At 45.5% G+C, this 27069-nt stretch overlaps 1 protein-coding gene across 2 annotated transcripts in view; it reads left to right on the forward strand.

Moving 5' to 3' along the window:
* Positions 1 to 27069, forward strand: part of LOC147692947 (contactin-4-like) — a 697785-nt gene that overhangs the window by 445761 nt on the left and 224955 nt on the right. For both annotated transcript variants that reach the window (XM_086939200.1, XM_086939201.1), the window contains exon 10: positions 7287 to 7437. In XM_086939200.1, the coding sequence (XP_086795326.1) occupies positions 7287 to 7437 (151 nt within the window). The remainder of the gene's footprint in view (positions 1 to 7286; positions 7438 to 27069) is intronic.

The following is a 27069-nucleotide window of genomic DNA, read 5'->3' on the forward strand; positions in this document are numbered from 1 at the left end:
CACTCCTGCCTAAAGGTCATGTCATAAAGTCTTTAGCCAAGCTATCAGGTCTCCTAAGAGTAATTTGTTCCCCATCCGGGATAAATGAACACCATCCCCCAAATACATACTGTCCCCTTTAATACAACCATGCGAAATAGAATGCAGTGTACTTGAACGGAACAATCTACTCACTTTATTATTAATTTTCCTTACTGAATGATTCAGAGCAGGAACCGAAATAGCCCCCCGCCACACTTTCCGTGGGATCATATGGGACCATGCAATTGTGCACCCTGGAACTCTTCTTGCCAACCAACTTACCGTGGAAAGCATTGCCTCAAGAAGAAGTCGTCTACCAGTGGTCACCAAATCATTGCCCCCAAGATGTACTATGACTACAGACGGCGGTGACCTCGTCCGCCCTAACAGACCCTCAAAAAATGATCGAAACTGGTCAATACAGAGCCCGCCCTTTCCGTAGAAGGACACACTGTACCCGTATTCCCCAGCCACGTGAATCATGTCACCTGCTTTGAATACGTCCCCGGCACGCCTCACGTATGAGTGGCCCACGACCCACACCTCCTTTTTCACAGCCGGTGATGTCTGACCGCTGGCCCCCCGGTGTCGGGTCGACTGCACAGTCCGCCCCGCCTCGTAGGCTTGCGTAACTGAAAACCAAACAAAAACAAGAAGCGTGAGTACATCATTACAGCTTCACAACATGTGCAACCGCACATACCTCTTATAACAGTTTGAGGACCAACGTCCCACACGTTTTACTTGTTCAACATTCAGACCCCTGGCTGTAGCCTCCGTAGCAGCCCCTCCGAAAGGAATGGGTCCCAAACTCGCCGGGGTTCAAGCCCGCGGCCGAAATCGACATAGCAAGCACCCGCTGAAACTGAAACCTCGTCAGTGGGGTGGCGTCAGCGTGTCTCAACAAGGTCCCCCCCCATGATGCCACCCTTTGCGTTAAATATTCCTCTACGCACATCACAGGGCACATGGAAGACCCGGGAATTCTTTGTATGATTATTCCGTCCCCAATCGCACCCTGATCGGTCTTGGACCTGACAAACGAGACAGTCATTGTCTCCCCCTTGACCTGCACGTGCTCTCGGCACAGTCCCCCCATGGTATCCTGCTTGTTCTTTGCCACTAGTTCGCTTACCCGCATAGCCCCATGGAATGCTAGCATAAAAGCGGCTCGGAATAACACTGATTCATACTGGGATGAACACGTTGCAGGAAGTACAGATAACAACAGAGCCAACCTATCCAGACCTATCGGGCGCCTTTCATCTACTCTGCGACCCTCAAGGCGTTGCCACCCACGTAGCGCTTTTTGCACAACAAAAGACGCAATTGGGTCCTGGATCCCATGAGCCCTTGCCATAAAGGAAATGGCGGCCCGATGCCTCTGGGCCGTAGCCACTGATTTGCCTGCCTGATGTAAAGACAGCAGAAACTTTACTACTAGCTCTTCCTGGCCCCAAAGCTCTCCCCTAGCAGTCCCCAAAAAGGCCCAATAGGATCGGAACGCCCCTTCATATGCCTTCCTTGTCCTGGGTGCTAAACTCTCTCCCACGAGGTTCTGTAGTTCGGGGCACCGAGAGACCAAAGAGCTTCGGGAAAGGGTGCCGCCACCGGGTCCGCTGTGGGCAGAAAACCCCAGAAGGCCTGCATACGAAAACGAGAAAGCGCATCAGCCGCTTGATTCATTACCCCCGGTACATGTCTAGCCCTAAATAGCACGTTCAATTGCATACACAATAACACGATTTCTTTGAGCAATCTCAGAATCCATTTGCATCGTGCTGCCTGGCTATTGATACACTCAACCACGGTCATGTTATCAGACCAAAACACCACAGAGTGATCTCTGAATCCCTCAGGCCAAGTTTTCAGGGCCACCAGAATGGGAAAAAGTTCAAGAAAGGCAATGTTACTTGTCAGCCCACACTCATGCCACCATAACGGCCATTTTTGAGCCGACCATTGTGTGCCGAATATGGCACCAAAACCAATGCTCCCAGCCGAATCTGTCCACAGCCCCAGCTCTTCGGAGGACACCGCCGGTTTATTCCAGACAATTCGACCATTGAACTCCGCCAGAAATGCCAACCAAATGCGCATGTCCTGGCGAACCTCTGCCGATAGCCTCGTGCGATGATGACCCTCCTTCAGTCCGACCATGGCTTGAGCGATCGAGCGGGAAAAGGGGCGGGCCATCGGCATTACTCTCAGGGCAAAATTCAGCTGGCCCACCAATTGTTGTAGTTGATGCAATCTGACTTTAGACTCACTAATACATGTTTCCAGGGAAGCCCTGAATCTTAACACCTTTTCTCTTGGTAATCGAAAACAACCTTCCTCTGAATCGAGCTCGATCCCCAGGAACTCGAGGCAAGTTGAGGGACCCACAGTCTTACCTGGTGCCAGTGGCACACCAAAATGCTTCATTAAGACACAAAATTCATTCAAAGCCTGTCCACATTCCGGATCCCCGGCCGCCCCCAGAAACAAAAAGTCATCGAGATAATGCATGACATGTTGAAAACCCGTCCTCTTTGTGAAGACCCATTGCAGAAAACAACTGAACTTTTCAAAATAGGCACAAGATATAGAGCATCCCATCGGCATACATCTATCCATGTAATAGTGACCCTGAAACATGAAACTAAGGAGACGCTGATCGTCTGGGTGTACCGGGAGCAACCGGAACGCTGACTCAATATCTGATTTTGCCATCAGCGCACCGGGCCCTAGGCGATTCAACATGGCGACGGCCTCATCGAAAGATGCGTACCGCACCGAACACACTTCCGGGTCTATCGCATCATTCACGGAAAGACCACGTGGGGCTGATAAATTATGTATCATCGGAACTCACCCGGGTCCTTCTTAGGGACCACCCCCAAAGGGGAACAAACAAAGTTAGCACATGGTGGCTCATCAAATGGACCGGCGACTCGACCTCGAGTAGCCTCCTTCCCAATCTTCTCCTGTACCACGGTCGTATGTTGCAAGACCGACAGTTGGTTTTTGCATTTTGCTACACCCTGAAAATCCCCCACTGGGATGCGGAAACCATATGAAAACCCGTTCCGCAACACCCCAGCGGAAACATGATCCGGGTAATCGCTGAGCCAAGGAATCATTGCCATGGTATCAATCGGAGTAGGTAAAGGCGCCCCTCGGACTATTTCAGACCTGTTTGGCGCCTCCCCTACCGCCGTTATCACCCGTTTTGGCTCTGCACATGGACTCAGGATGGGATGGCTGCCCACACCCTCCACATTCATGTCGAAACTTGCATGACCCCTGGGGCCTCGTACATTTACCCCTGTTAAAGTTCCAACAAATCCCCCTTTTACCTGCGTTGCCGTTCGGCTTCGAGTGGTAGTCATTACCTGTACTTGATCGAAAGGGTGTCCCAGCATACTGGCGGGAGGATTCACCCCCGCTACTCCCTACCAATGGTAACTTCAACATACCAGTACTCTCCATTTTTGACCATGAAACAGAGTCGTAACAATCCCAAGTCAAGTTTTTGTCATGTTCTTTCGCTTTTCTAAAAATATTATCGTAACAGAACCACTGATTGCCCCCATATGATCCATAATATTCCATGATCCGTGACTGATAAATAGGCAATTCGGTCAGCAACTCGGGCCTACGTTCGCCCATGATGGAGGTAAAGATTCCCCATGCCCTGCCCCAAGTGCCAATGTTTTCGTCAACCTTAAAGGCGGCCATCTTTGCGCGCCAAACACTCGGATGCATGAGCTCCTTTTGGCTCTTAACATGCTCCATCTCATAATGGTCGGTAAGCAACGAAAAAATGTTTACATACTCGTCCGCCCACATCTTTTCCTTAATTGCCAGAGGGACATGCTGACCCAACTTTTCCCTTCGTGAAGGTGCAGACTCCTCCCTCGCAATCGGCAATGGCCGCTTACCTGAACCAGAAGCTGCATCCGCCGCTGGACCTGCTCCTGTTGCTTTATCCACTGCCGGAGACAGCGGGGTAACTGGCGATGGTGCCTTCGCCGCCTCCCTAGTTTCACGCAGTTGCTTCATCAACACCCGTGCGTCGTCAGCCGTGGCGCCCTCGCTATCTTTCCCCAACCACGCTGCCAATTGTGCTGCTAACTCAGGCGGCATGTCCTCTCCGGACACGGGAGTGACCACCACGGGAATCGGATTCCCCTCCCTCGGCACCGGAGTTGGCTCCTCGAGTGGGGTATCGGGAACCGGGATGTCCCCCCCTGATGCCCCCCTTCTGGGCCTCTTGCCTTTTCCTCCAGGAGCTGCTCCCGCCAAAGGTCGTTTCGGTCCCCCTTCCCCGTCTTTAGCCGCCATCTGCTTCTTCAGATCAGTTACTTCTTTCATGAGCATACGGAGCATCTGATCGGTAGTAACTCGCTTTCCGACTTTCTTAGGCATTCTCGGACAGAGTATCTGTAAGACAAAAAGAAAGATTACCACGCTCAAAATTGGCTCTTCGTTCCGTCTCGAGCTCACGTGCAGCGAGGAGGTGCAGCTTCAGAGCACAGGAACAAGAGGATGCTTTCTTGGCTTGTTGCTCCTTTTATCCGTCTTCAGGGCGGGCGTAAACCCGCCCCTGCCTGCCCCAAAGGGCGTGGCCGGCCGCGTCAGTGTCTAGGCCAGCCCACTCCAAGGCGGGAAAAAGCGCGCCCCGGCTACGCCGCTTCGGGCATACCAGCCGAGACTCGCCTCCCGCCCAAGATGGCTTCCCGGGGGGATCGTGGTACTCCGCCATACGTTCGGGGGGACCGAATGGTCGCCCCTTTCCATTCTATTCCTGATTCTGCAGAAGTGAATCACGGCTCACAAGCTATCAAGCCTTCAGACTTCGTTGAATTGCCTTTCTCTTGCAGTCCTCTTTTGCCTGATTTGAAACAATAGCTCATTCTTTTAGGACACTGGTGTAGTGGAGAAGTGTATGGCTGCTAAAAATGAGCTACTGAACATGAGCAAGGGTGCCCAAGGTCAGACCCATGGCATACTTTCAAGATTGTATTTTAATTGCTGACCCGGTGTGGCCCAGGATCTACACGCAACCCTCCATGTATTGTGTAACTGTAACATTCTGACACATGAATATAGGGATAAACCTTCTACATGTCTGTCTTCTGCTACTTTTTTAGCCAAAATAGCTGTGGAGTCAAAGTTACCTCCTCTGAAACACCTTTAACTTGCTTCCTCGCTGGGAATCTGCTTTTCAAATTATATAGATGTTGCACCCACCAAATATATTGCCAGTAATCTGAAAGTTGGAAATATCTATCGTTGCCCAAGTCTCAGTAGAACAGGTTGACATTTCCAGCCCCGCCCCCCCCCCCAACTTGGTGCTAGAACATTAATCAAACCTTGATAAATGCATCCTTCATAGCAAAGAAAGAGCACGCGCGGTCGTGCATAGCTAACTATGCTCCCATCCACGCGTTCTTTACTTGCTCCGCCCACCCCTTTGTCTTCAGTGTCCTTCCTCCCAGATGGCAGTCTTATGAATTATCCACACACCGGAGAGGCTCATTGTCAGAACATTATTCCGTGGCTCCAACTTCAGATCTATTTATATTTCGGTTCTTTTCCAGACCATTAGACAGGGATTAGGGGTGTCAACTGTTGTGGACGAAAGTAATGACTCATCAGGATTTGCTAACATGGGGACTCTCCTCTCCCAGAGCGGGCTGTGGGATGCGCGTCACTGAGCGTACCTCTCTGAGCCACATACACACCTTACAGTTTGGCGTATGTGTGAGATGTGTGACTACCTACTCACCAGGAACACACAATGAAACGCATCCACACACAGTTAAAACTTAACTACACTTAGGAATAATCACTTATATCTTACCTTCAGTGCGCCTTTGCATAATTGTGGAATGCATTACACATGTATGCACTAGGTCAGGTGCATAAGCAGATACAGAGCATGAACTTCACACATATTCACATGCCAAACTGCACACAGTGATGTACAGTGCACAACCTTTCCGAACCCTAAATGCGTGTGTCTGTCTGTCTGTGTGTGTCTGTGTCTGTGTGTTCTCTAGGTGGGTCCAAGACATATGGAGTAACAGGACAAGACTCAGAAACAAGAATAAATAAATAAGAAAAAATGTAATCTTGTTGTGACACTAACAACTACACAACTCATTCTTCTGGTTTAATCAACCTCAGCAGGACAACTGGCTAAGGTTGCCTGTCTGCCTAGCCAGTCTCCTTCAAGTTACACTCTGATCAGTTTACAAAGTGTACTAACCCCTTCAGCCATGTTTAAGGCCTGGAACAGCTCATGCCAATCTCGTTTGAAAAGTGGAGAGTGTGTACTCCATGAGGGATTACAAATGTGCTTGTTAGGATTAATATCCGTTCTTTCAAGTCGTCATACAGAGGACAGAACTAATTCAGGTTGCAGTGTAACATCTTTATTATTTTTTAGTGGAACATGGACAGCCGACACGTGTTTCGCCCCCTCTTGGCGAATTGCGCCGGGGCTTTCTCAAGGCTGTAAAGAAAGATGAATGAATTGTTTAGGAGTGTGATGAGATAGCAGTTGACCCCAAGAGAAAGAGAGAAAAAAGAAAGGAATCACCTAAGGTGGAAAGTGATTGGAATATTTTGTGATGTCTCAGCATCAAGGCATTATCTAAAACGTGAAATGACAGTGTATCGTGCCTCAAGTCACGTAGTTATAGATTTCACATGTACTTATAGCGAGTCCAAACAACAAAAAGTGCAAAACATAGAAAGATGAAACAAGTGATTTTAAGAACAGTACAGAAAAGTGCGCTTTAAACAGTGTCTCCGATAGGTCGAATGTTCGATATTCTCTAGCGACCCAGGTAGTGAACAAGGGTACCAAGCCAAGATGATATAATAAGACAAGACAGAAGAGTAAAAGCATAATAGACAATATGTAGTCATCATACCTATTTCCACATATACAGCATATATTATTACTGTTTCCAATTTTGATAATATCCAAGATACAGAAAGTTCAATACTCGAGGAGCAAGAGTTCTTCTGTCAGTTCTAATAGGGAAATTGTATACAAAATGTTTGTGACCAAATGTCATGCCATAGCACAACATACAGTGCATACAGTATTTCACATTGAGATTCATTAGAAAACATGCATATAGTTAAAAAATTGTATATGGTACAGGTTAAACAGGTATATCTATATTGGGTCCTAGATTTTGTTATGCGTTGCTTTATATATCTGGGCCTAAATGCCCATGACAATCTCGTGTTCTCCTTTCCAGCTGTGGGGCCTGACTTTTCGAAAACGTTTGTGAAGCGGCAGACTTTGGTGAAAGTTGGCGGTGCGGTTATTGTGGAATGTAAACCGAAAGCTTCTCCGCGACCTTCTATCACGTGGAAGAAAGGGCGGGACATCCTGAAAGAAAATGAGAGGTGAGTTGCTGAGGCGCTGTCAGTCGATGTCTCTACCTAATGCTGCATTCTAGCTGTGCCTACCTATCACTATGTGTGCCCGACCACTCTTAACACATCACCTGTCACAGAGCTCCACCAGATCCTTGCCTGTCTGTCTATCTGTGTGACCCGTCACTCCCTTCTGTCACTAAGGTCCCACCTCCCTCGCGTGTCACATTACCAAGGCCTCGCTTGTCAATCTTACCGGATCAATGGGCCTTCTTTGTCACTATGTCACCCAAGATGTACCAGCCCTCCTGTTCTTACCTGACACACACAGTTGCTTTGATGGCAATGTTTGCCAATGACTGTCCTGCCACTCTTAGCCCGTCACTAAAGCACAAAGATCCTGCTTGTCACTTAGGAGGATGTAACCATTCTTACCTTATCACACCAGTCGCAATTCATGTTCTTCGCCATCCTGCGTCTCTAAGGGTGACCTTGCACTCCTGTACATTAACCTATATATGTCATGTTGTGTCGCCTAGGACCGCCTTGTCCCTCACACCTTTTACAACAGACCACACCATTTTTTTCTCCATTTCATGTTGAGAGTCATGTAGGGGTGACCTGTTCCTTCTAGTATCTTTCAAAGACCCTCAAAGCACTCCTGCCTGTCAGTCCACCTCACCTAGCAATTACTTAGTGTTCTTAAAACAAACTATCCCTGTCATTATTTATTTATTTTATTTGAAAAGTTTTATATAGCGCTGGCTAGACCCGGAGGTATCAGAGCGCTTTTACATGCGGTAGGACATTGTTTCAGAACATTGTGACATAGTTACATCAGTTTCTGTAGCGTCGCATAACATAGAAAGGGAAATCAGTATAACAGTTACATGAGATTATTAAAGCATTAACCATAACCCTAAACCAATCACGTAATCCTGACTTAATTGCTTCACTAGCCATATCCCTCTACAGTCAGAACAGCTCAACTGTGCCTCATGACGAGCAGAGCTCGTCATGAGCATGGAAGGGGTTAAATCATCTAAAAACATATTTGTCTAATGATTGGTTCGTTGTACTGACCTAAAGATATTGTAGTATCGACTTTACTCTGCAGAGGCTTTTCAGTAAAGGTATTTGTATGGTCTGGTTTCTTTGTAATGACTTTGTCTCACGGACGTTACCAGGTATACATTGCCAATCAATGTATCTCATGTTATCTGCTCTAAAGTGGAACCATCGCGAGTAGAGCAGGCCCTCCACTGGTGTACCACGGTGGGTAAATTGTGAATCTATGACAGAGAGCCACTTTGCACAAAACGTGAATCTATGCTGGAGAGCCATCATGTGCAAAGCGTGAATCTAGGCAAGAGAACCACTCTCTGTAATGGTATCTCCTAGAGAGGAAACCCATCATGTGTAAAGCACGCCCTTGGTAGTGTACCATTGGGGTTAAAGACTACACGTATAACAGGTCAACCTTCCATAAAGAGTGTTTCTATGCTGAAGAACCAGCTTATGTAAAGCACGAATCTGTAACAGAGAACCACTTTCTGTATTGTAATCTGCTATTATGGAGAAACATCATGTGTAAAGCAGGTCGTTGGCTATGTACCACTACATGTAAAGTTTGCTGCGTTGGTGGAGACCCCACTGTGAGTAAATTCAGCTGCTCTAATGAGAACCACCCTACGTAAAGTATATGCCTTGCTGGTGTCCACCCAAGTTTAAACTGTCCTTCTGTGCTGAAGAACCAATGAGTGCCAGTTAGCTCCTCTAATGATGAACCAGCTTGTGTAGAGCAGGTCATGTTTTGTGCACTACTTTGCGTAAAATGTGTATCAATGCTGAAGAAATACTCGGGCCTGATTCACAAAAGTAAACTTACACTTCAGTGTAAGTTTACGATTTTTTGCAATTCACAAAGCAATACTATAAGTAGTATCGTTAGGACTGTCTACCTTTTTACATGTGGAATCTCCGCCATGAGTGCCGAGACTCACAGTCATAAAAATACTACTTGTAAAATTACAAAAAACTGTAAACTTACACTAAAGTATACATTTACCTTTGTAACTCAGGCCCTCTGTGTAAGTGTAGCTATTCTAATGGAGAACATTTTCGTGTAAAGTTGACCCTTGGCTTGTGTACCACTGAATATAAAGTGTGTCTCTGTTCCAAAGTGTTAATGCTTGAGCGCCAATCTGTGTAAAGTTAGTTATCAGTAGAAGAACAGAGGGAGAAGGAGGATAAACAAAACTAGGTCGGCCTCCAAGTAAACCTAGCAAAAAATCAGGAACCCAAAGTACTGGATTCAGAGACCTAGTTTGTATGTTATGGTCACTGCACAAATTATGTCAGTACATACCAGAAGAAGAAAGAAAAATTTCTTTTTAGAGTCCCCTCACTCAGCGGGGTTTCCCCACGGTGACATGCTTCATCATTGGGGCCATCCCAGTTCTCTACGAAAAGGGGCGTGCTGCGACTAGCGGACTACGCAGGAGCACTGATCAAATTAATAGGACCACATATGCGGTCCGGAGAGGAACGAGTAGGTAACACGGTGCGGTTTCGCCGATAAGGAACAATGTTTCCATGAGGTGATCCTGCCCCCACCAGAGACCATGAAGTGCTATTAAGCACCAATACATAAACAACGAGAAAGTACAATCATATGTATAACGCGCATGTTTAAAAGTTAACAGCGTTAGAAGTAGTATGGTAATTTTATTCATCCTATTCATTTGAATATAGGAGTGGTATATACGGGGCTGGTCCCTGTATGGTCCTGACGAAAAGAAATACATTTTTCCTTCCTCTTCTGGTATGTACTGACATAATTTGTGCAGTGATCATAACATACAAACTAGGTCTCTGAATCCAGTAGTTTGGGTTCCTGATTTTTTGCTAAAGTTAGTTATCATCATGGAAACCATTGTGTGTAAAGCAGGCCCTTGGCACACTGTACCACCAAGTGTGTAGGGTGAAAACCTGTGTGTAAAGTTGGCTCTGCTCTAATGGAAAACTTTTGTGTGTAAAGCTGGCACTTGATGGTGTGACACCACGTGTGCAGTGTGCGTCTGTGCTGGAGAAAAACTGTGTGTAAAGTTAGCTGTGCTTTATTGGAGAACTTTTGTGTAGCGGGTCCTTTTGCTGGTGAGTCACTTAGTGTAGGTGTGTTTGCTTTGCGTGTAATGGGCGACAAAATGGTTGACAACCCTGTGAAAAGCGGTTCACTTTTCTTGAGACCCACTGTTCAATGTGCATCAGTGGTGCAGACCCGCCATGTGTAATCTGTGCCTTGTTGCCACTCGTCCATTTTGTGTAAAGTGTTCTTTTTGTTGGGTAGAGAGCTTTGCAAAGAGGGCTCCTGCGCTGGACGACTATTCTGTTTACAGTGGGCAGCTATGCTGGGTGACCAATCTGTTTACACTAAGCAGCTGTGCTGGGTGACCAGCCTGTTTACACTGGGCAGCTGTGCTGGGCGACCATCCTGTTTACACTGGGCAGCTGTGCTGGGCGACCATGCTGTTTACACTGGGCAGCTGTGCTGGGCGACCATCCTGTTTACACTGGGCAGCTGTGCTGGGTGACCATGCTGTTTACACTGGGCAGCTATGCTGGGCGACCATCCTGTTTACACTGGGCTGCTGTGCTGGGTGACCATTCTCTTTACTCTGGGCTGCTGTGCTGGGCGACCATGCTGTTTACCTTGGGCAGCTGTGCTGGGCGACCATCCTGTTTACATTGGGCTGCTGTGTTGGGTGACTATGCTGTTTACACTGGGCAGCTGTGCTGGGTGACCATGCTGTTTACACTGGGCAGCTGTGCTGGGCGACAATCCTGTTTACAGTGGGCAGCTATGCTGGGTGACCATGCTGTTTACACTGGGCAGCTGTGCCGGGTGACCATGCTGTTTACACTAGGCAGCTATGCTGGGTGACCATGCTGTGTAAAGTGTTCTGCTACTGTAGATACCCACCGTGTATAAATATGTTCCTCTGCTAGACGACAACCTTGTGTAAGGTTTCCACTCTTCTGGATAACCACTCAATCTAAAGTGGGTCATTGCGTTAGTAACCACAATGTGTAAAGTGGGCCTATGTTCAGAATACTCACAATGAGTAACAATTAGGAACCTGTGCTCAAAAACTGCAATGTGTGAACTAGGCTTGTGGCCGTAATGACCACAATGTGTAATGTGGGTCCCTGTGCCGAATAAAAACAATGTGTAAAGTGGGTGTCTGGGCAGCATCACCACAATGTGCACTATCGGATTCTGTGGGGAATAACCACAATGTGTAAGTTGGACTTGTGTGTGTAATAACTACAAAGTGTAAAGTTGTACTCTGTGCAGAATACCACAATGTGTAAAGTGGGCTTCTGTGCGTAATACCAACTATGTGTAAAGTGGATGTTTGGCAGCATCACCACAACGTGTACTATCGGATTCTGTGGGGAATAACCACAATGTGTAAATTGGACTTGTCTGTGTAATAACTACAAAGTGTAAAGTTGTACTCTGTGCAGAATAAACAAAATGTGTAAAGTGGGCTTCTGTTCAGGGTATCCACAGTATGGGAAAAGGGGTTGGGAAAATAACCACCCCTGTGCATCACAAACACAGCGTGTAAAATGGGCATCTGTAACAAATACCCACAATAAAGCTTTCTGGGCATCTGTGATAAATAATTGCAGTTTGTACAGTGGATTGCGAGTTTGCAGTAAGATCAAGCCTCAATACTAGACAAACTCGCCCCACTGCTGTTAGATCACTGAAGGAGGGAAAAATAAAATGATAACTCAACGTTATTATCAATTTGTTTTGGTTGCTGCAGGGCTGGGTTAGTGCAGGGCGGGGCTGGTGACTCAGGGAGGAGGAGTGGACTATGCACACTTTGCATATTCCCCACCAGGATGTAACGGACAGCCTGGTAGGGATTATGCACAGGCGGCCTGTCCCGATCTGAGCAACGATCCACGGTGCTCAGACCAATCACAACACTTATGATTGGCTCAAGGGATCCTGTGTGCCCGGGTGCTTCCTGCTTTCTTCTGGAGTCAGAAAGAGCAGAGAAGCGGAGGAGAGATGCCGCCAGTGGAAAAGGTAAGTACGTTTAAAAAATATATATTTTCAACCCCCTCCCACCCGTCGCCCCCACATACCCTGCCACCCACATTCCCTACTAACCGCCACTGAAACTACACACTCCCATTTTTTGGGCCCCAGCATTTTTATTCTAGCACATTAGTAAGAACATTCTTTGTTGAGCCAATATTTGCAAAAGGTCTTCTTGCAGTTCTTAATGCTTCAATTCTCAGCGCTTTAAACGACCACACACTGCAGTACTTTTAATGGGACAGAAACGGCGCTCAAGTACAGTGGGGTGGAGTACCCGCACTTTTATACAGCTGTTCTCAATTTCACTTCCCCATGCCAATGTACTAGACTAGTATCGCCACCACTCTACTTTGAATGACTGTCAATGCAGGGCCGGACTGGGAACCAAAACCGGCCCCGGCAAAGTGCTCGGCTGGCCCCCTGGGGGGGGGGGGGGGGGGGGGGGGGGTTGGGGGTGCGACCGAGCTCATTCCTGGGTCCGGTTTTCGGCCGATTTTGTTGCAGGGCCGATTTTGCAGAAACGGCCCCCAGCGGCCCAAAACCGGCCCCCTCCCGTACGGCGCACCGCGGGGGATTGCCCGGTGCGCGCCAAGGCCAGTCCGGCCCTGGGTCAATGGGGAGGTTTAAAATAGGCCACAATGCTTTCCTAATCTTAAGACACCAGAACAAGTCAAAATCGAGAGCTAGCTTCTACTTCAAGGGGGCATTTGTTCCAGTTATTTGCAGGTTTTAAACATTTCAGTTGAGGCAATGGCCTCCTGGAAATCTATTCACCATTCAACGCCAGAAAACCTACAATAGGGCCTTCCCTGGAATCACCCAATAATTTTGAACTCCCTCCCCACTGAAACCAGACCGAATCCCTCAACAGCATCCTTCAAGAAAGAAGTTACACTACTACTCACAAACAAATGTATTCCTTGGATCCTGGAACCGGTCTCCCAGAGCTTTTCAGGACTCAAGATTACCCCCATCTGTCTAAGCATTGAGCAGAACCCCCTCTCATCTGGGATCAGCCACATCTTATACTGTTTCTCGAATATTTAATATTGATATTATTTTCTCTGTTCAGTAAAATGTGTAAAGCGCTCCGATACCCACAAGGGTCATGTTCGCGCTATATAAAACCTTCAAATAAATAAATATATAGAGGATCGTTATTCCCATAGCAAACAAGAGACACTTGAACTGTTGACAGCATGTCCAGGTGGGGTGTTACTCGCATTGAAGGGCTTCAACTCCTCGCCGGGGGCAGTAAATGCTATGTAATGCAATTGAAATTTAATTAAATCAAGTGTAAAGTGTTTCGCTCACTCTGTACTGCATAAAAGGGCTATTTTGCTGCAAACCCATTGGTAGTATAGTGCTTAAAGACGCCTAATTGTGATGATAGCCCCTGTAGCGGGAGGAATCACTGTGTGTGAGAAGTGGGCCTACGCGCTGGTGAACCATTGTGCATAATGTCAAGATGCTCTTTGCCCTAAATGGCTACATCCCTAAGTAGTCTCTGGTCACATGTAGGCCCATTCAAAATGATTTTTACACCTGTGCAATCTAGCATGAATTTCATATTGGGCTTTGCAGATTTCTCGTCATTTCTGTGTGTCTTACTCTCATACTTTCGTGTTACTATTGCTTAGCAGAAATTGTGTTGAGGGAACTGTGAAACAGGATGTGTACTGCAGCTGTTCGCACCAACTCTACAATATTCACCTCATACCCTTAGAAACCGGATGAAAAACACATTTTAGCTCGTTTCTTGTGAAGATTTTGGGCAATACATTGTGCAGGATTTTAACATCCACGACCACCCAAACGATATTTCATGTGGAATTTGTTTTATGCAATTTCCCCCATGTAGTCAATATATACATGCAAAGTATTGCCGTGCTGCTTTGATAGTGCCAAAAGAAATCTGAACCTCCTTTAAAAGGTCTATGACAAATATCCAGACCTAATTCAATCTCATTTAATGTAACCTGCACGCTCTGTATTGCAAAGAATATATGCCTGTATAACTTGACCTAAATGCATTTAAAGATGCTGACATGGTGCTACACAATTTTGTGCAGTGTCTGCAAGCCCTTTAATGGTAAGCAAATTGTAAGAGCCCACGCAAAATTGAAGTACACAACCTCCTACGGTTGGGTGGATTTTGGTGCGTGGAATCCAGGGGAACAGAATTCCCAATTCCGGCTAGTATCCCCACACCAGGGTTTCCACTCAGAATTGGGAGTTATCACATGGACCTGGGAATACTGGGCTTTTTTTCTATGCAGTTTTCATGATTCCCAGGGGAAAGCTGCTGAATGAAAGTTGTTGTCTGCTCAGAGCAGGAAGAGAGAGGAATTGGAAGGGGTGTCTAGGATGGGGAGTCATGGATTTAGGGGGGGGGGGCATGGTTGAGGCAGTCCATAAGGACTGTTGCCTCCTTCCTTCCATGGTCCTGGAGTTGTGAGGTTGGGCCCAGGCTGTGTTCCTGCCTAAAGCTCCTCCCATGACACTGCAGCAGGTTTACCAGTGCAGATCCGCACCCGGAGAAACCATTACCAGAGCATGACATTTCCGGGTCCTGAGACGTGGGGCTACTTATGAATGCCCAAATCAGTATCCCATGCAGAGTTACCACTCCAGGTGAAATACCACAGCTCGTAATGAGGACCTAAGTATGTTATGTTCGTAGAGGTAAGAGAGATGGAGTCCTGCTGTGAGTTTAGAGGATGGTTCTCCTCTAGAGTTAGGAAATGTAGAAAAGCTGAAGTGGTAAAATTAAGGCAAGCAGATAAAGTGCTGAATAAACTTCTGCTTCCAATGTTTGCTTATGACATCACACAGAAAGCGAATAAAGGTATCACAGATGATACCCAATCCAATGTCCACAGTGGCGTCAGTGGAACTGTGACAGGACAAATGAAATGGGAGGCTCTCGCTTTTCGGTACTGGGCCCCACACTTTGGAGTTCCTTGCCAATAGAAATCAGATTAACACCCGAGTATACCAGTTTTAGAAAAAAATTGAAAACATGGTTATTCACTCTAGCCTACTGATAGAGCCCCGTAGGACAGCTCTCCCACTCCTCACAGCGCCAAGAGACCGTTGGTATACGAGCGCTTAATAAATTCCCTAAACATAAACATGAAATCCATAATGGCATTAATAATAGTTCTGCTGGTTTGTGGAATGCATTTAAGCACCTTTCTAGACAATGGGCCTGAAACACACTGAGTTCTTAACATACACACACAAAACATAGTGAGAAATTGCTGGTGAGGCGTGGCTGTGAAAAATAGGGTACGTTTGCAGATTTTCACCTATTTTAGTAAAAAAAAGTCTGGCAGCCGAATAGTATTAAAAAAATATTTGTATTAAATCATTTTAGGTTGTTAATATGGTGAAACATGGCTCTATTTAAGTGGGCTGGTTGTAAAGATAATATCTGAAAGATGAGGGATATACTGCTGGGGTACCTCGGGCCCGATTCACTGAACTAACTTAAGACTAAATCCTAAACTTACTACTTTTGGTATTCACAGAAGTTAGGATTTTGTCTTAAGTTTGTCTTAAGACAGACTTAAGACAAAATCCTAACTTCTGTGAATACCAAAAGTAGTAAGTTTAGGATTTTGTCTTAAGTTAGTTCTGTGAATCGAGCCCTGTATGTATAAATGTTTTCTATGGGTAGCAAAACAGTGGTGTTACAGAAGCCATGAGTTTAATAGGGTATTTAATTGAAAGAGTACCAGATGACACCGGAACCTTACTTTTGAATATTAACATTACACATATTTACAATGTCAGCCACAGTGAGACAGAGTTCACCCTAAGAACGCTTTTTGCACAAGTGCAAAAGCCAGGATTAGTAAGTGGGTATTCAGCTATGAGAGTCAGAACTGTGGCCACATGTTCACTGCTGAGAGCACAAGTACCTAGAGTACAGAACCCTCTCATCCTTAATATGAGATCAAAACCATTCTCATGAGGTTCAGAAAACTCAGGAAAAAAAGAACTTTCTAGACTTGTTTTCACATGAACTTTACACAGATCAGGGTTTACCACTGACAAAATGCCTCCTCGAAGAAGCTTAGGTTTCCCAATATTCTTTTGTTCATTCTTAGACTCATGTACTTTGGTACTGGCATAACCCTATAAGGTCAGACAATTTTGCACATACTTTCTTCCAGGCTCGTCCATACAACTGCCTCTTTCTGGGCCTTCTACACAGTGTAGCCTGCAGAGTACGCTATAAGTGAGACAACAGGAGTTATGACGCCACCACTAGCTACTTGAGGCTAGAACTATTTAGATCTTAGTTTTTGATCTCGCCCATAAAGCAGTTTAAATACTACCCACTGGGCTCATTCTTTATGCCCCGCGCCACACGCTGAAGTGTCCGGGAGGGAAACCCTTAACTGTACTCCACTGTCACACAATCCTTAGAGGGGGTGACAGTAGGCCTGGGCGAGGTTCGGGAATTCTGCTACGCAAAACTCGACAAAGTGACCAAAAAACTCTTCCGTGCTACGCAGAGTTCCGCAGGCAGCGGAGTGCGTTATGTTGCGCAGTTCGTGCTCACTTCTAGTGCCTGTAAAATCAGCGCGATGTGCAGCGCAAGAGGGCGCTGCTTCTAGCCGCTGCTTGAGTAGATGTTGTATTCGAGTGGCAGCTTCCTCAACGTGAACGAAGATACTCTGATATGATGTGCTGTGATAAAAAAACACTATTACAGTACGAGCCAATTTAAAAATGCAGATGCGTAAAGGAGAGGCACATAAAAGCAGCCAATGAAGAGAAAATAAACATATATCAGTGGACCCAAAGCACACCAGTTGAGTAGCAGGGAGTTTGGTATGATGAGATGTTATTTAATCACAGCTTAGACACCTGAGACCGATTGGTGATTTAATTAATTAAATGAAGTCACAAAGTATTGCAGAGAAAAGAAAAGAGAAACAGCTAACATTGTTACTTAGCAGAGAGACAGCTGAAGCTACCGCTCTGAAGGGCCAGGGATAAAGGGGACATGTGACACGAGAAATTAGTGTCATGTCTTCGCTTTTCCTCTCAAAGCTGACTTCTGTCCTTGAGGTCCTAAGCTTATGTGAAGGGCACAAACCACCAAGAGCAGATTTCAGAGATGCTGAAGACGTAAAACCTAAGAAAGGTCACAAGTTGACTTCGCGAATGATTCCTATGCACATGCAGTGGAGAAAATGCCACTTTAGTCGAAGTGCCTGTCAAAAATTGATCACTCCTACAACCAAGTTACAACATACAAATGTCACAGAGAGTGTTCAAACCCAAAGCATGGACGTCCTTCAGCCAAGGTAAATTAAAAGCTTGTGGGAAAGGACACCTTTCATGAAGCTGGGTTTCGAAGGATCCTCATGCTCTTCAGTTGCAGGGAGGAAAGACACAATTTTCCTGGCCTGTGTTTAAACCTGTTGTGCCCGATTCACAAAGGTTTTGCTGTGACTCACTTTTGTGGTATTCCTGGTATATCACTGAATTCCAGGAGTGAGACAGTAGTTTTCCAGGAGTACGCTTTGAGTAGTCCTTTCTTGCCACTGAATTCCATGAGTACGCTCAAGGAATACTACAGATGTAAGTCAATCTTGCAGAAAGTTCTTTGTGGAAAAAGACTTCGGTCTTTTGAACACTGGAAGACCCATTGTGAGGCCCTCAGACTTACCCACATTTACTCCAAACCCTCTCCGAGCTTCTGATACCCGAGATACTGGTGACCCTAGGGTAAGCGGAGTTAACAGGGATTACGGGGGAACCCTCAAACTCCCCCAAGAAATGAAGAACTATTGGGGGAATATGTAAATTCAGATAGAATGCTCTGATTTATTTCTCAGTTCCCCCCAAACACTTCACCTACAGATTTGGGCTGCCATTTTGGCTGCTGCAAGCAGCTGAAATCTCCAGGTGAAATGTACCAGGTCTGCAGTGCACCTGCAGACCTTGCATTTCCAAAGGACAGGTAACAGGATTTGCACAGCTCCATTAGAACAAATCATAACTTGTAATGGATCCCCTGAGAAGTTGTTTCCACTAAAATGAACTCGTGTATGTCTAGTAGTTAAATTCTAAACTTACTTTGATGGCTGTCACCTACCCACAGTCCATGTAAAATCTGGTACCTGGAGATGAGATTCTGTAGACAGTTAAGGATTTAGCGTACTCTCTCCCTGTAGACCAGGCGTCTTCAAACTGGGGGGGCAGCCCCCTTAGGGGGGCCTCAAGTGATCCCGGAGCGGGGGCAGGAGGCGGGTGGTGCCAGTCTCACCAAAAGACCCATCATGCTGATAACGGCGCTTTGTTTTCAGTTGAAAGAAATGAGCGCAGTAAGCGGCTCTGTAATGAATGGCCATCACTAACATCTTTTGTCATTTATCTCCTAACTGAGAAAAGGTGTCACAAGCGAAGAGACTCCAAATATTCTTCAAAACCCCCACCCCCATTTTTAATAATCGCACTGCGGATACTCTTACATGCTAGTAAGGCCTCTCTGACCAAAATAGGATGTTTGGTAATCATGTATTTGATTGGATTTTTTAAACTGTAACATAGCATGACTATTTGTAAAGTGCATCTATCACGTTTATTGTTACCCAACGGTACTAATTTTATTGACCGCAGATGGATAAAAGGCTGAGGGGACCCACCTGGATTTGAACCTGTAACCATTAGGTCAAACACAGTCCCCTATCGTGGATGCATTAGTCCATTAAGCCACCAGAGCCAGAACGTACGTGCAATGTTTAAAGAAGTCTACATTGCCAGTCTACAGAGAAAATGTTTGGTCACAATTACAAGAGCAAAACTCCGCCCTTTGTATAAATTTCATAGGAAAAATTAAGGCCTTTTGCAGAATCACTGTTTAGCTAGAACAGCAAAGAGAAGGAAGACATGTTCTCGAGGACCTGAACTGTTGTTTCTAAGGAAGGTCCTCCGGCCTCGATGATTCTCACACAAACACAGCAGGGAAGGCCGCTCCACCTCACTAAAGGAGGATTAAATAAAGAGAGATGAAATAATCAGAAAACATTTCCTTGGCACGGCTGCTAAAGCCATGGTTCTCACCTATACCACATACATCTACATAGCCACAACTGTTGATGCAAGAACTGGTATAAGTGGAACTGTATAGACATGCCCCCTCCTCCAGGGAGACTTCCCTAGGCATGTTTTCGGGTTTTTTCGTTTTATACCTGACTCCCCCTTCCCCCCTTACCAGGCCTCGCTCATGCCAGGGCAATGGCTGCAGAGCTTTAAATCATCAGAGCTCCTTGGAGGCTGGGCAAGAAACCCCGCAGCCGAAGTCCAGGAACAGCAGCTGAGAGTTCAAGAAATGTGTGATTGACTTTCAATAAAGCAGAAATTCCCTCCTCTCGGGGGAAAGGGGAGTTAACCGAAGGTCGCAACCAGTTGAAGCACGTCGAGACGTGCACTGTGAACACAAACCTTCCAGAAGGAAAATAAAAATGAAAGAGGTCGAATTCTGAGAAATTGGTAACAAAAGCAAACGGGGAAAATGTAGTGTTATTAATGTAATCTAAATGTGTTAATCCAGCAAGGACAAATCAAATAGGTGTCGCCAATGAAACTGATTAGTTTTGCTTTGCCAATACTTGCTTTTTTTCCTGATGGGCTGCCGCGGATACATCCACATTTGTGGCAGTCATCCTTAAATACATGTTGTTTTGTAAAAAAAAAAAAATATCCACTCAAAGGTAGCCACTGCTGATGTGTACCGCCACGGTGGCCATCTTTAAATGTACTTTCTTAAAGGTCAAAAGTATCCATTCAGAGATGGCGCTGCAGACTGCCTTCTGTCTCAATAAAGCACATCTTCTTGCAGTAGCATGTAGGAACATACACTACAAAAATATATTCTGCAAAAGCGTCAACTTCAAAATACAATTAAAAAAAACAGTCAATGTCTACAAAGATCGATACAATAATTAAGATCTGCACCTAGTTCGAATATCAAGTACTTGCCACAAATACACTAGGACTAAATTTAGAGTAAATAAAAACAGGTTTAATATATAAAGGAAGTGAGGTTGGCTGAATTTAGAAATTAAATACAGTTTGAATTTTTGAGAGGGAGATGTATATGCAAGGTCGAGATTTTGCCCATGTTTTTGCAAAATATAAGAACCATGGGGCATATTATCAAGACAGGCGATAGAATTATCGCCGTTTTAGTGGCAGAAAACTGCAGCTAAAACGGCGATAATGTGCTTGATAAAATGCTCTTTGGAATTCCAATTGAAGCCCATGTTAGATGTCCTTCACATTTAACATGGGCTTCAATTGGAATTCCATGGAGTATATTATCAAGCCCATTATCGCCGTTTTAGCTGCAGTTTTCTGCTGCTAAAACGGCGATAATTTATCACCTGTCTTGATAATATGCCCCCATGAGTTCTTGTGTAATTGATTTTGCTCATGCTCTTGAGCCAAAAGCGCACAGCAGACCCTATTTGCGAAGGTTTTTCTGCCTGTAAACATACATTTATGGCCAAAAATACCTCACTTATGCCTGTCGGGTGCACGCAATCGAATTCCTGCCAGGCCGGTGTAAATACGTTTAGTTCGGCAAAATTCTCGACCATTAAAATTAGATCCCTCTCTTATGGGGTTTTTTTCTGAATCCACCCCATAATATTTAGTGTCTGCATGATCCTTGTCAGGTTCCTTTGCACAGTTACGAAGAGTCTTTGCTCCTCGGTCCCCATGCAGAGCGAAGTGATGATCGTCTCCTGGTTCTTCGTATCCTGGATACGGTTTCCCTACTTATCCCGGAACCTTTTGACTGGTCCCGCTCCTCCCAGGCTCGCCGTGTTTCTTGGGAGGTAGCAGGGCTATTCACACCTGTAATGAGACTGCGGATGGCAAATTCAGCCCTGGGATCAGACTTTGCACCTCTGGCTTGCTTTTTTAAGTGTAGCAGCCTCATAGCCCTAATGAGCAGTCAGCCTCGGGGTATGGCTGCTAGGCGGCCATGCAACACACCTGCGCTGTTAGCCATTCCTCCCCAGGGCCAGCCTTATTAGAGTGATCAGGAAGGCTTCAGGCCCACGAGGCCAGGTGTCATGAACCGACTGTTGGAAAACAAGCGTTGTGCAGGTAACACGCCTCACAACGGCAACAGGCGGTACCACAGTGAGGCTTGGAAACCAAGGGTCTTCAGAGATGCCCAGGAAGCAGCAGTTGTGTCTCCAGTCAGGGGCTCAGCTTTGTCTGCATATATTCCAGGCTGCAAGTGAGGCACTATAGAGGAGATGAGACAGACCCCCAGGAACATGATATAGGAGATGGAGACCCCCATAGAGAGCCTATGCAACGGGTTGGAGATAGCTTATAAAGAATGTATCATAAATTATATACAGGGAGCCAAAGAGGCCACAAAGGGGGCTTAATACGCACTGTATGGAAAGAGTGTTATACAACCTATGAACTATTTACTAGGTTACCTGTGCATAGAGTGAAATAGACTCTGTGCAGGGAGTGGCAGAGACCCTTTATGGAGGCATTATATTACCTTTCCTGGGAGACAGTGAGAGTCTAGGGGGAGCATTAAATTACTAAGCATGGAGTGAGAGGGACCTTTCCACTGTGTGAGAAACAACATACATTGTACCTCAGAGAGGACAGAGAGGGGACCCAGAAGGCCGAGAGAGGCCTTGTTCAGGGTGTGAATTGTGCTATCTACAGGGGTAATTCAGTCCAGATGCAAGTAAGTTTCATGGGAAGAATCGAAAGCAGTTTTTGTGCAGAGAATGCAAGAGGCCCTGTGAAGGGTATACTACTGTATAGGGAATGGCACAGACGACTGACCAGTGTCCTACAAACCACATGGATGGAGTGAGACATACCCTATTAAGAAGGAAGGCTGTATCTTTTGTAAGGATTGTACGGGGCCCTTTGAACCAGGCAGTATAGGCCACACAGACAGCGTCTGTGAGAACCCACGAAGAAGGGAACATATACAAGGAAGGAAAGACTCCCTAAGGAATATGTAATGTATATAATTTATAGAGAGTGACAGGAGAAAGCAATCTAGCCCATTTGTAGACAGGTGTCTATATTATAGACCATGTACATAGGGGTAGGAATAAACCCCATGAAGAAACTAATATGGAACATTGAAAATTAAAGTAACAATTTAAAGGAGGCATTATAGACCCTATGCAAGCAGAGAAGTGACAGGACAACAGACGTATTAAACTACATCACGTGTAGGAAGTAAGATTCACTATAGATGAGATAATATAGACAATATGATGGGAGTGAGAGAGACCCTATAAAGGAGGTGTTATAGACCCTAAAAGAAAGGCCTGCAGACAAGCGATATTAATGTAGACCATATGCTGGGAGCGAAAGAGATCCTATGAAGGAGGTAACAGACAATCGGACGGGTGTGATAGACACGCTATGAAACTAACGTACCATCTGAAACCATATGAAGGTGGAAATACAGACCCTTTGCTGGGCATTATGAGATGAGTAAGAAAGAACAATGGCAGAGGCAAAAACATGTTGTACATGAAGGGAAACAAATGCTGTGTGGAGGGACACAAGTAGACAATGCACTTTGAAATGCCAACTCAATGCGAAATTTGGGATAGAGGTGGATAGAGGCGGTTAGACAGGTTACGCCTAGGTAGGTGGTACAAGATGAGGAGCACGTTATGATAGGGAGTTGTTATGTTATGTTATGAATTTGTTCAAGCGCGAACAGCTGCCCCAGCAACGAGGCATCCCGGCGCTAATAACCATAAAATAACCGCTGAGGGGAATGGGGAGGGAGAAACGAGATGGCCTAGGACAATGGGAACAAATGAGTTTTAATTGCCTTCCGGAAAGCGGACAAGTTATCCAGGGAACGAATGTTCAATGGCAGGGAGTTCCAAAGTTTTGCTCCCAGAACTTTGAAGGAACGGCCACCAATACGGCAGAGCTTCGTTCGAGGAATGGTCACAAGATGTTGACCTAAGGAACGCAAGTTGCGTTGAGGGATGTAAGGTACTAAGAGCGGGCGTAGAAGTTCAGGACATTCTGATTTGAGAATTTTGAAAGCAATAGTGAGGGTCTTAAATTGAATGCGAGATTCAATAGGTAGCCAATGTAATTTTGAATAGTAGCTCTGGCGGAGCACCTACGGTGGAGGCCCACCACGGCTCTCGCCGCTGAATTCTGTATCCGTTGCAGCCGTGCTATCTCTGCTTTATTGGCGCCCAGAAATAGAACACTGGCGTAGTCCAACCGGGAGAGAATGATGGATTGAACAATTAACTGACGCCTTTTGGAATCAAAAAAACCGAGTATCGGGTTGAGGCTCCTCAGCAGGCCCACACAAGTAGCTGCCACTTTCTTTGTGTGGGCCTGAAAACTGAGCGAGGAATCCAGCCAGACGCCCAAGTTTTTCACCAGAGATTTTGGTGATGGGATGGGGCCCAGCATGGAAGGCCACCAGTGATCGGAGTTTTTTCCGAGAAGCAGCACCTCCGTTTTCCCCGCGTTAAGCTGTAGGCAGTTGTCCGTCATCCACTGGGCAACTGGGCCACTGGGCAACTGCAGCCAGGCCATCCCTAAATCTAGTGTGAGCTTTATTGTCAGGCTTCACCATATGACGGCATTATCCAGGTGGATCACATCCGTAAGAATTCCTATTCAAAGTGGGGTAAAGTGTTTGCAGAAGATGTATTTGCTTTCCGTTTGGCAGTGGGTTAAATCCGATCAATTATTTTGAAGATTCTGTAGCCACAGAACAAAATAGGATATGTTATGTTTCTAGTGCACACTATCACTCAAGGGTCCTAGGTGTATAGAATGATGGTGCACAGAGAACTAACTGGAGAAATAAGGAAAAGGCTTGTAGGAAGAGCCAGGTGCTTTAGTCCAATATACATTTAGATGGATATCTGATAATGAAGGTACAATGGCATCGAATTCCAGAGTTTTGGGGAGCAGAATGAAAAACTCCTGCTACCCAACCTTCTCTTCCATACTCTGGGGGTTCTTAAAAGATCTCCCACACAGGAACACAGAAGACTCTTTGGACAATAATTCAAATTGGTTTGCTTCTTTTCTGGTGCTCTGCAACAAACCAGGCAACAGAGTTGTGAACCACCTCCAGATTATAAACTATAGAGAGCAGCAGTTCCAGCTAAATAGCATTTTCATGGCTAAAGCGACAGCCTATTAGGGCATTAACTGCCCTATATCTGCTTTTAGAAGAAGAGGAGAAATTTAGAATTCTCAGTTTGTAGCATCAGACATAGACTGCAGACTGAACTTGTTTTGACAAGGTGAGCTTGGCATCGATTTTCACATCTAAGCTTTACACAGAAGTAGACGCTTTAGGAGTCGTGCCCAACTCGAATGGCCAAAAAGCTTCTTAGCCACATATTAGACTGGCCGTTTATGATCAGAACCTCATTTTTCTCTGAATTAAATTTAAACGTATTGCAGCATAACTAGTTCAAAACAAAGAACATATTCAGCTAGAAATCTGTATTGAAACCTGAGGTAGCATCATTATGCACCTGAAGTAACAACTGGGTGCTGTGAAACACACACATCTCCATCAAGGCACTGGCCAGGAGGTGCATGCACGTGTTTAAAAGATGAGGTGGTGAGGAAGAACCTTGTGGTATTCCAAAACAGAAACTCGCTCTCTGCAAAGAATACAATGTCAGCATCACATCTTGCATTCTATTTGTCAAAAAAGGACCAAAACCATTTCAGCTTGGCGCCCGATGCAGACTGTCTTGATACAGTCTAGAAGGATGTCGTGATCGACCATCTAAAGCCAGTAAATCCAATAGGATCAGAGCACTGAATTTTATTTATTTGTTTTAAAGGTTTTATATAGCGCTGGCTAAACCTGGAGGTATCAGAGCGCTTTACATGAGCATCAGAACATAGTTACAGGTTACATTGTTACAAAGGTTACATAGTTATTAGAGCACGGCAACATAGTTACTTGTAAGGTTGAGATAAACAAATAAGCATAAATTCGTAAGGGGAAAAGCAGGCAAGGGGAAAGATTCAGGGGAGGGGAAGGATCTGGGGAAGAAGAGAGGTAATGAAGGTGGGAAAGAGGAGGGAGGGTGAAGGACACCGCATGGAATGAGGAGGGGAAGGGCGACGGGGACACAAACCGGTAGACGAGTCAAAGCAAGGGTGGTAGGCAAAGAGAGAAAGAGTACTAAATGGGAACAAGTATAATATATGAATTATTATATAGCTTTGGCTAGACCCGAAGGAATCAGAGCGGTTTAGATGAGGAATAATAATGTTGCAATTTACATCAGTTAAAAGTTACATACGTATCAAGAAAGGCATTTAAAGAACATAGGGGACAAGGTGAATGGAGCGATGAAGGGTAAGGGGATAGGGTAAAGGGGTAGGAGGAAGATAGTCCACAACCCATTTCCTCTTTAGCTATATGGTAGCTCCACCGGGCATCGGCCAAATCGCTAGGTCTCCACAGTCTGGGGTAAGTTTCGCAGGTTCCAAGTCATGATGTGTAGGCAGGTTAGGGGATAGGATCAAGGTCTGATCAATGTCCAATTGTTGTCCCAGGGAAGTAAAACAACGTGTAGGGGACCACGATGGAAGCCATCATTTGGGTCAGGCAGGGGACTGTACTGTACACTGGTGGCCATCCTAAGGTCAGGCATCTGGCAGTTAAAGTCAATATCCAGGACAGCGGCCGCCAGAGAATAACAAATTAAGCGTGCACACACCATCACAAGCACAGACATGCACAAGCACACACTAATGTGAGCACCCACTCTCACGTGTGCACAGATGCATACACACAAACACATATACAGAAACATCCAAAAAAACAGAAGCACACATAAAATCCCATGCTCTAATACAAAAACACCCAAGTACATGCACACGCAAACACCATCACATGCGCAGACATGCACATGCCATCTTGTAAGTCAAATCTTAAATAAACCAGTTTAAATGGGGATACCATAAATAGATACAACTGAAAACAAACAAACAAGATCTAGATTGCCCAACTCAAAACAATAAAAATGTTTAATAATATCAAATAATCCTAAAAATGAAGAAGCAAAAGAGGGCTTTCAAAAAATCTTTATTCTAACCGATGTAAGCAAATTCTGACAGTGGGATGTTAGGTTAGAGTTTAATAATTCAAGGAAAACTGATGAAACCCCCCAATTTCTATGTGTAAATGTAAATAATGTTCATGGCCAGAAATTCAGTCCTGTCTCTGAAAAGGACCTGGATCCGACCTTGAAGTTTGGTCAATCAAGCACCTTGGGAGGAATAAAAGTGGTGAGTGCTCCGAGTCCCTGATAGCTGACTTTCTGAAGCACTTTAGCTGACAGAGAACCAAGCTTAGATCTCATAGCAAACACTTGCTGTTGTGTCTAATCCAAAAACAAGTAAGGCATCTGCCCAAAGTAGTCAAGGGTCCACCTGCCCTAAGTTATGAGGTGGAATATCTAATCAGAAATTGAGATCTGCGTTGTATCTTG

Source organism: Lissotriton vulgaris, chromosome 9, assembly GCF_964263255.1.
Source record: "Lissotriton vulgaris chromosome 9, aLisVul1.2, whole genome shotgun sequence".
Lineage (NCBI taxonomy): Eukaryota > Metazoa > Chordata > Amphibia > Caudata > Salamandridae > Lissotriton > Lissotriton vulgaris.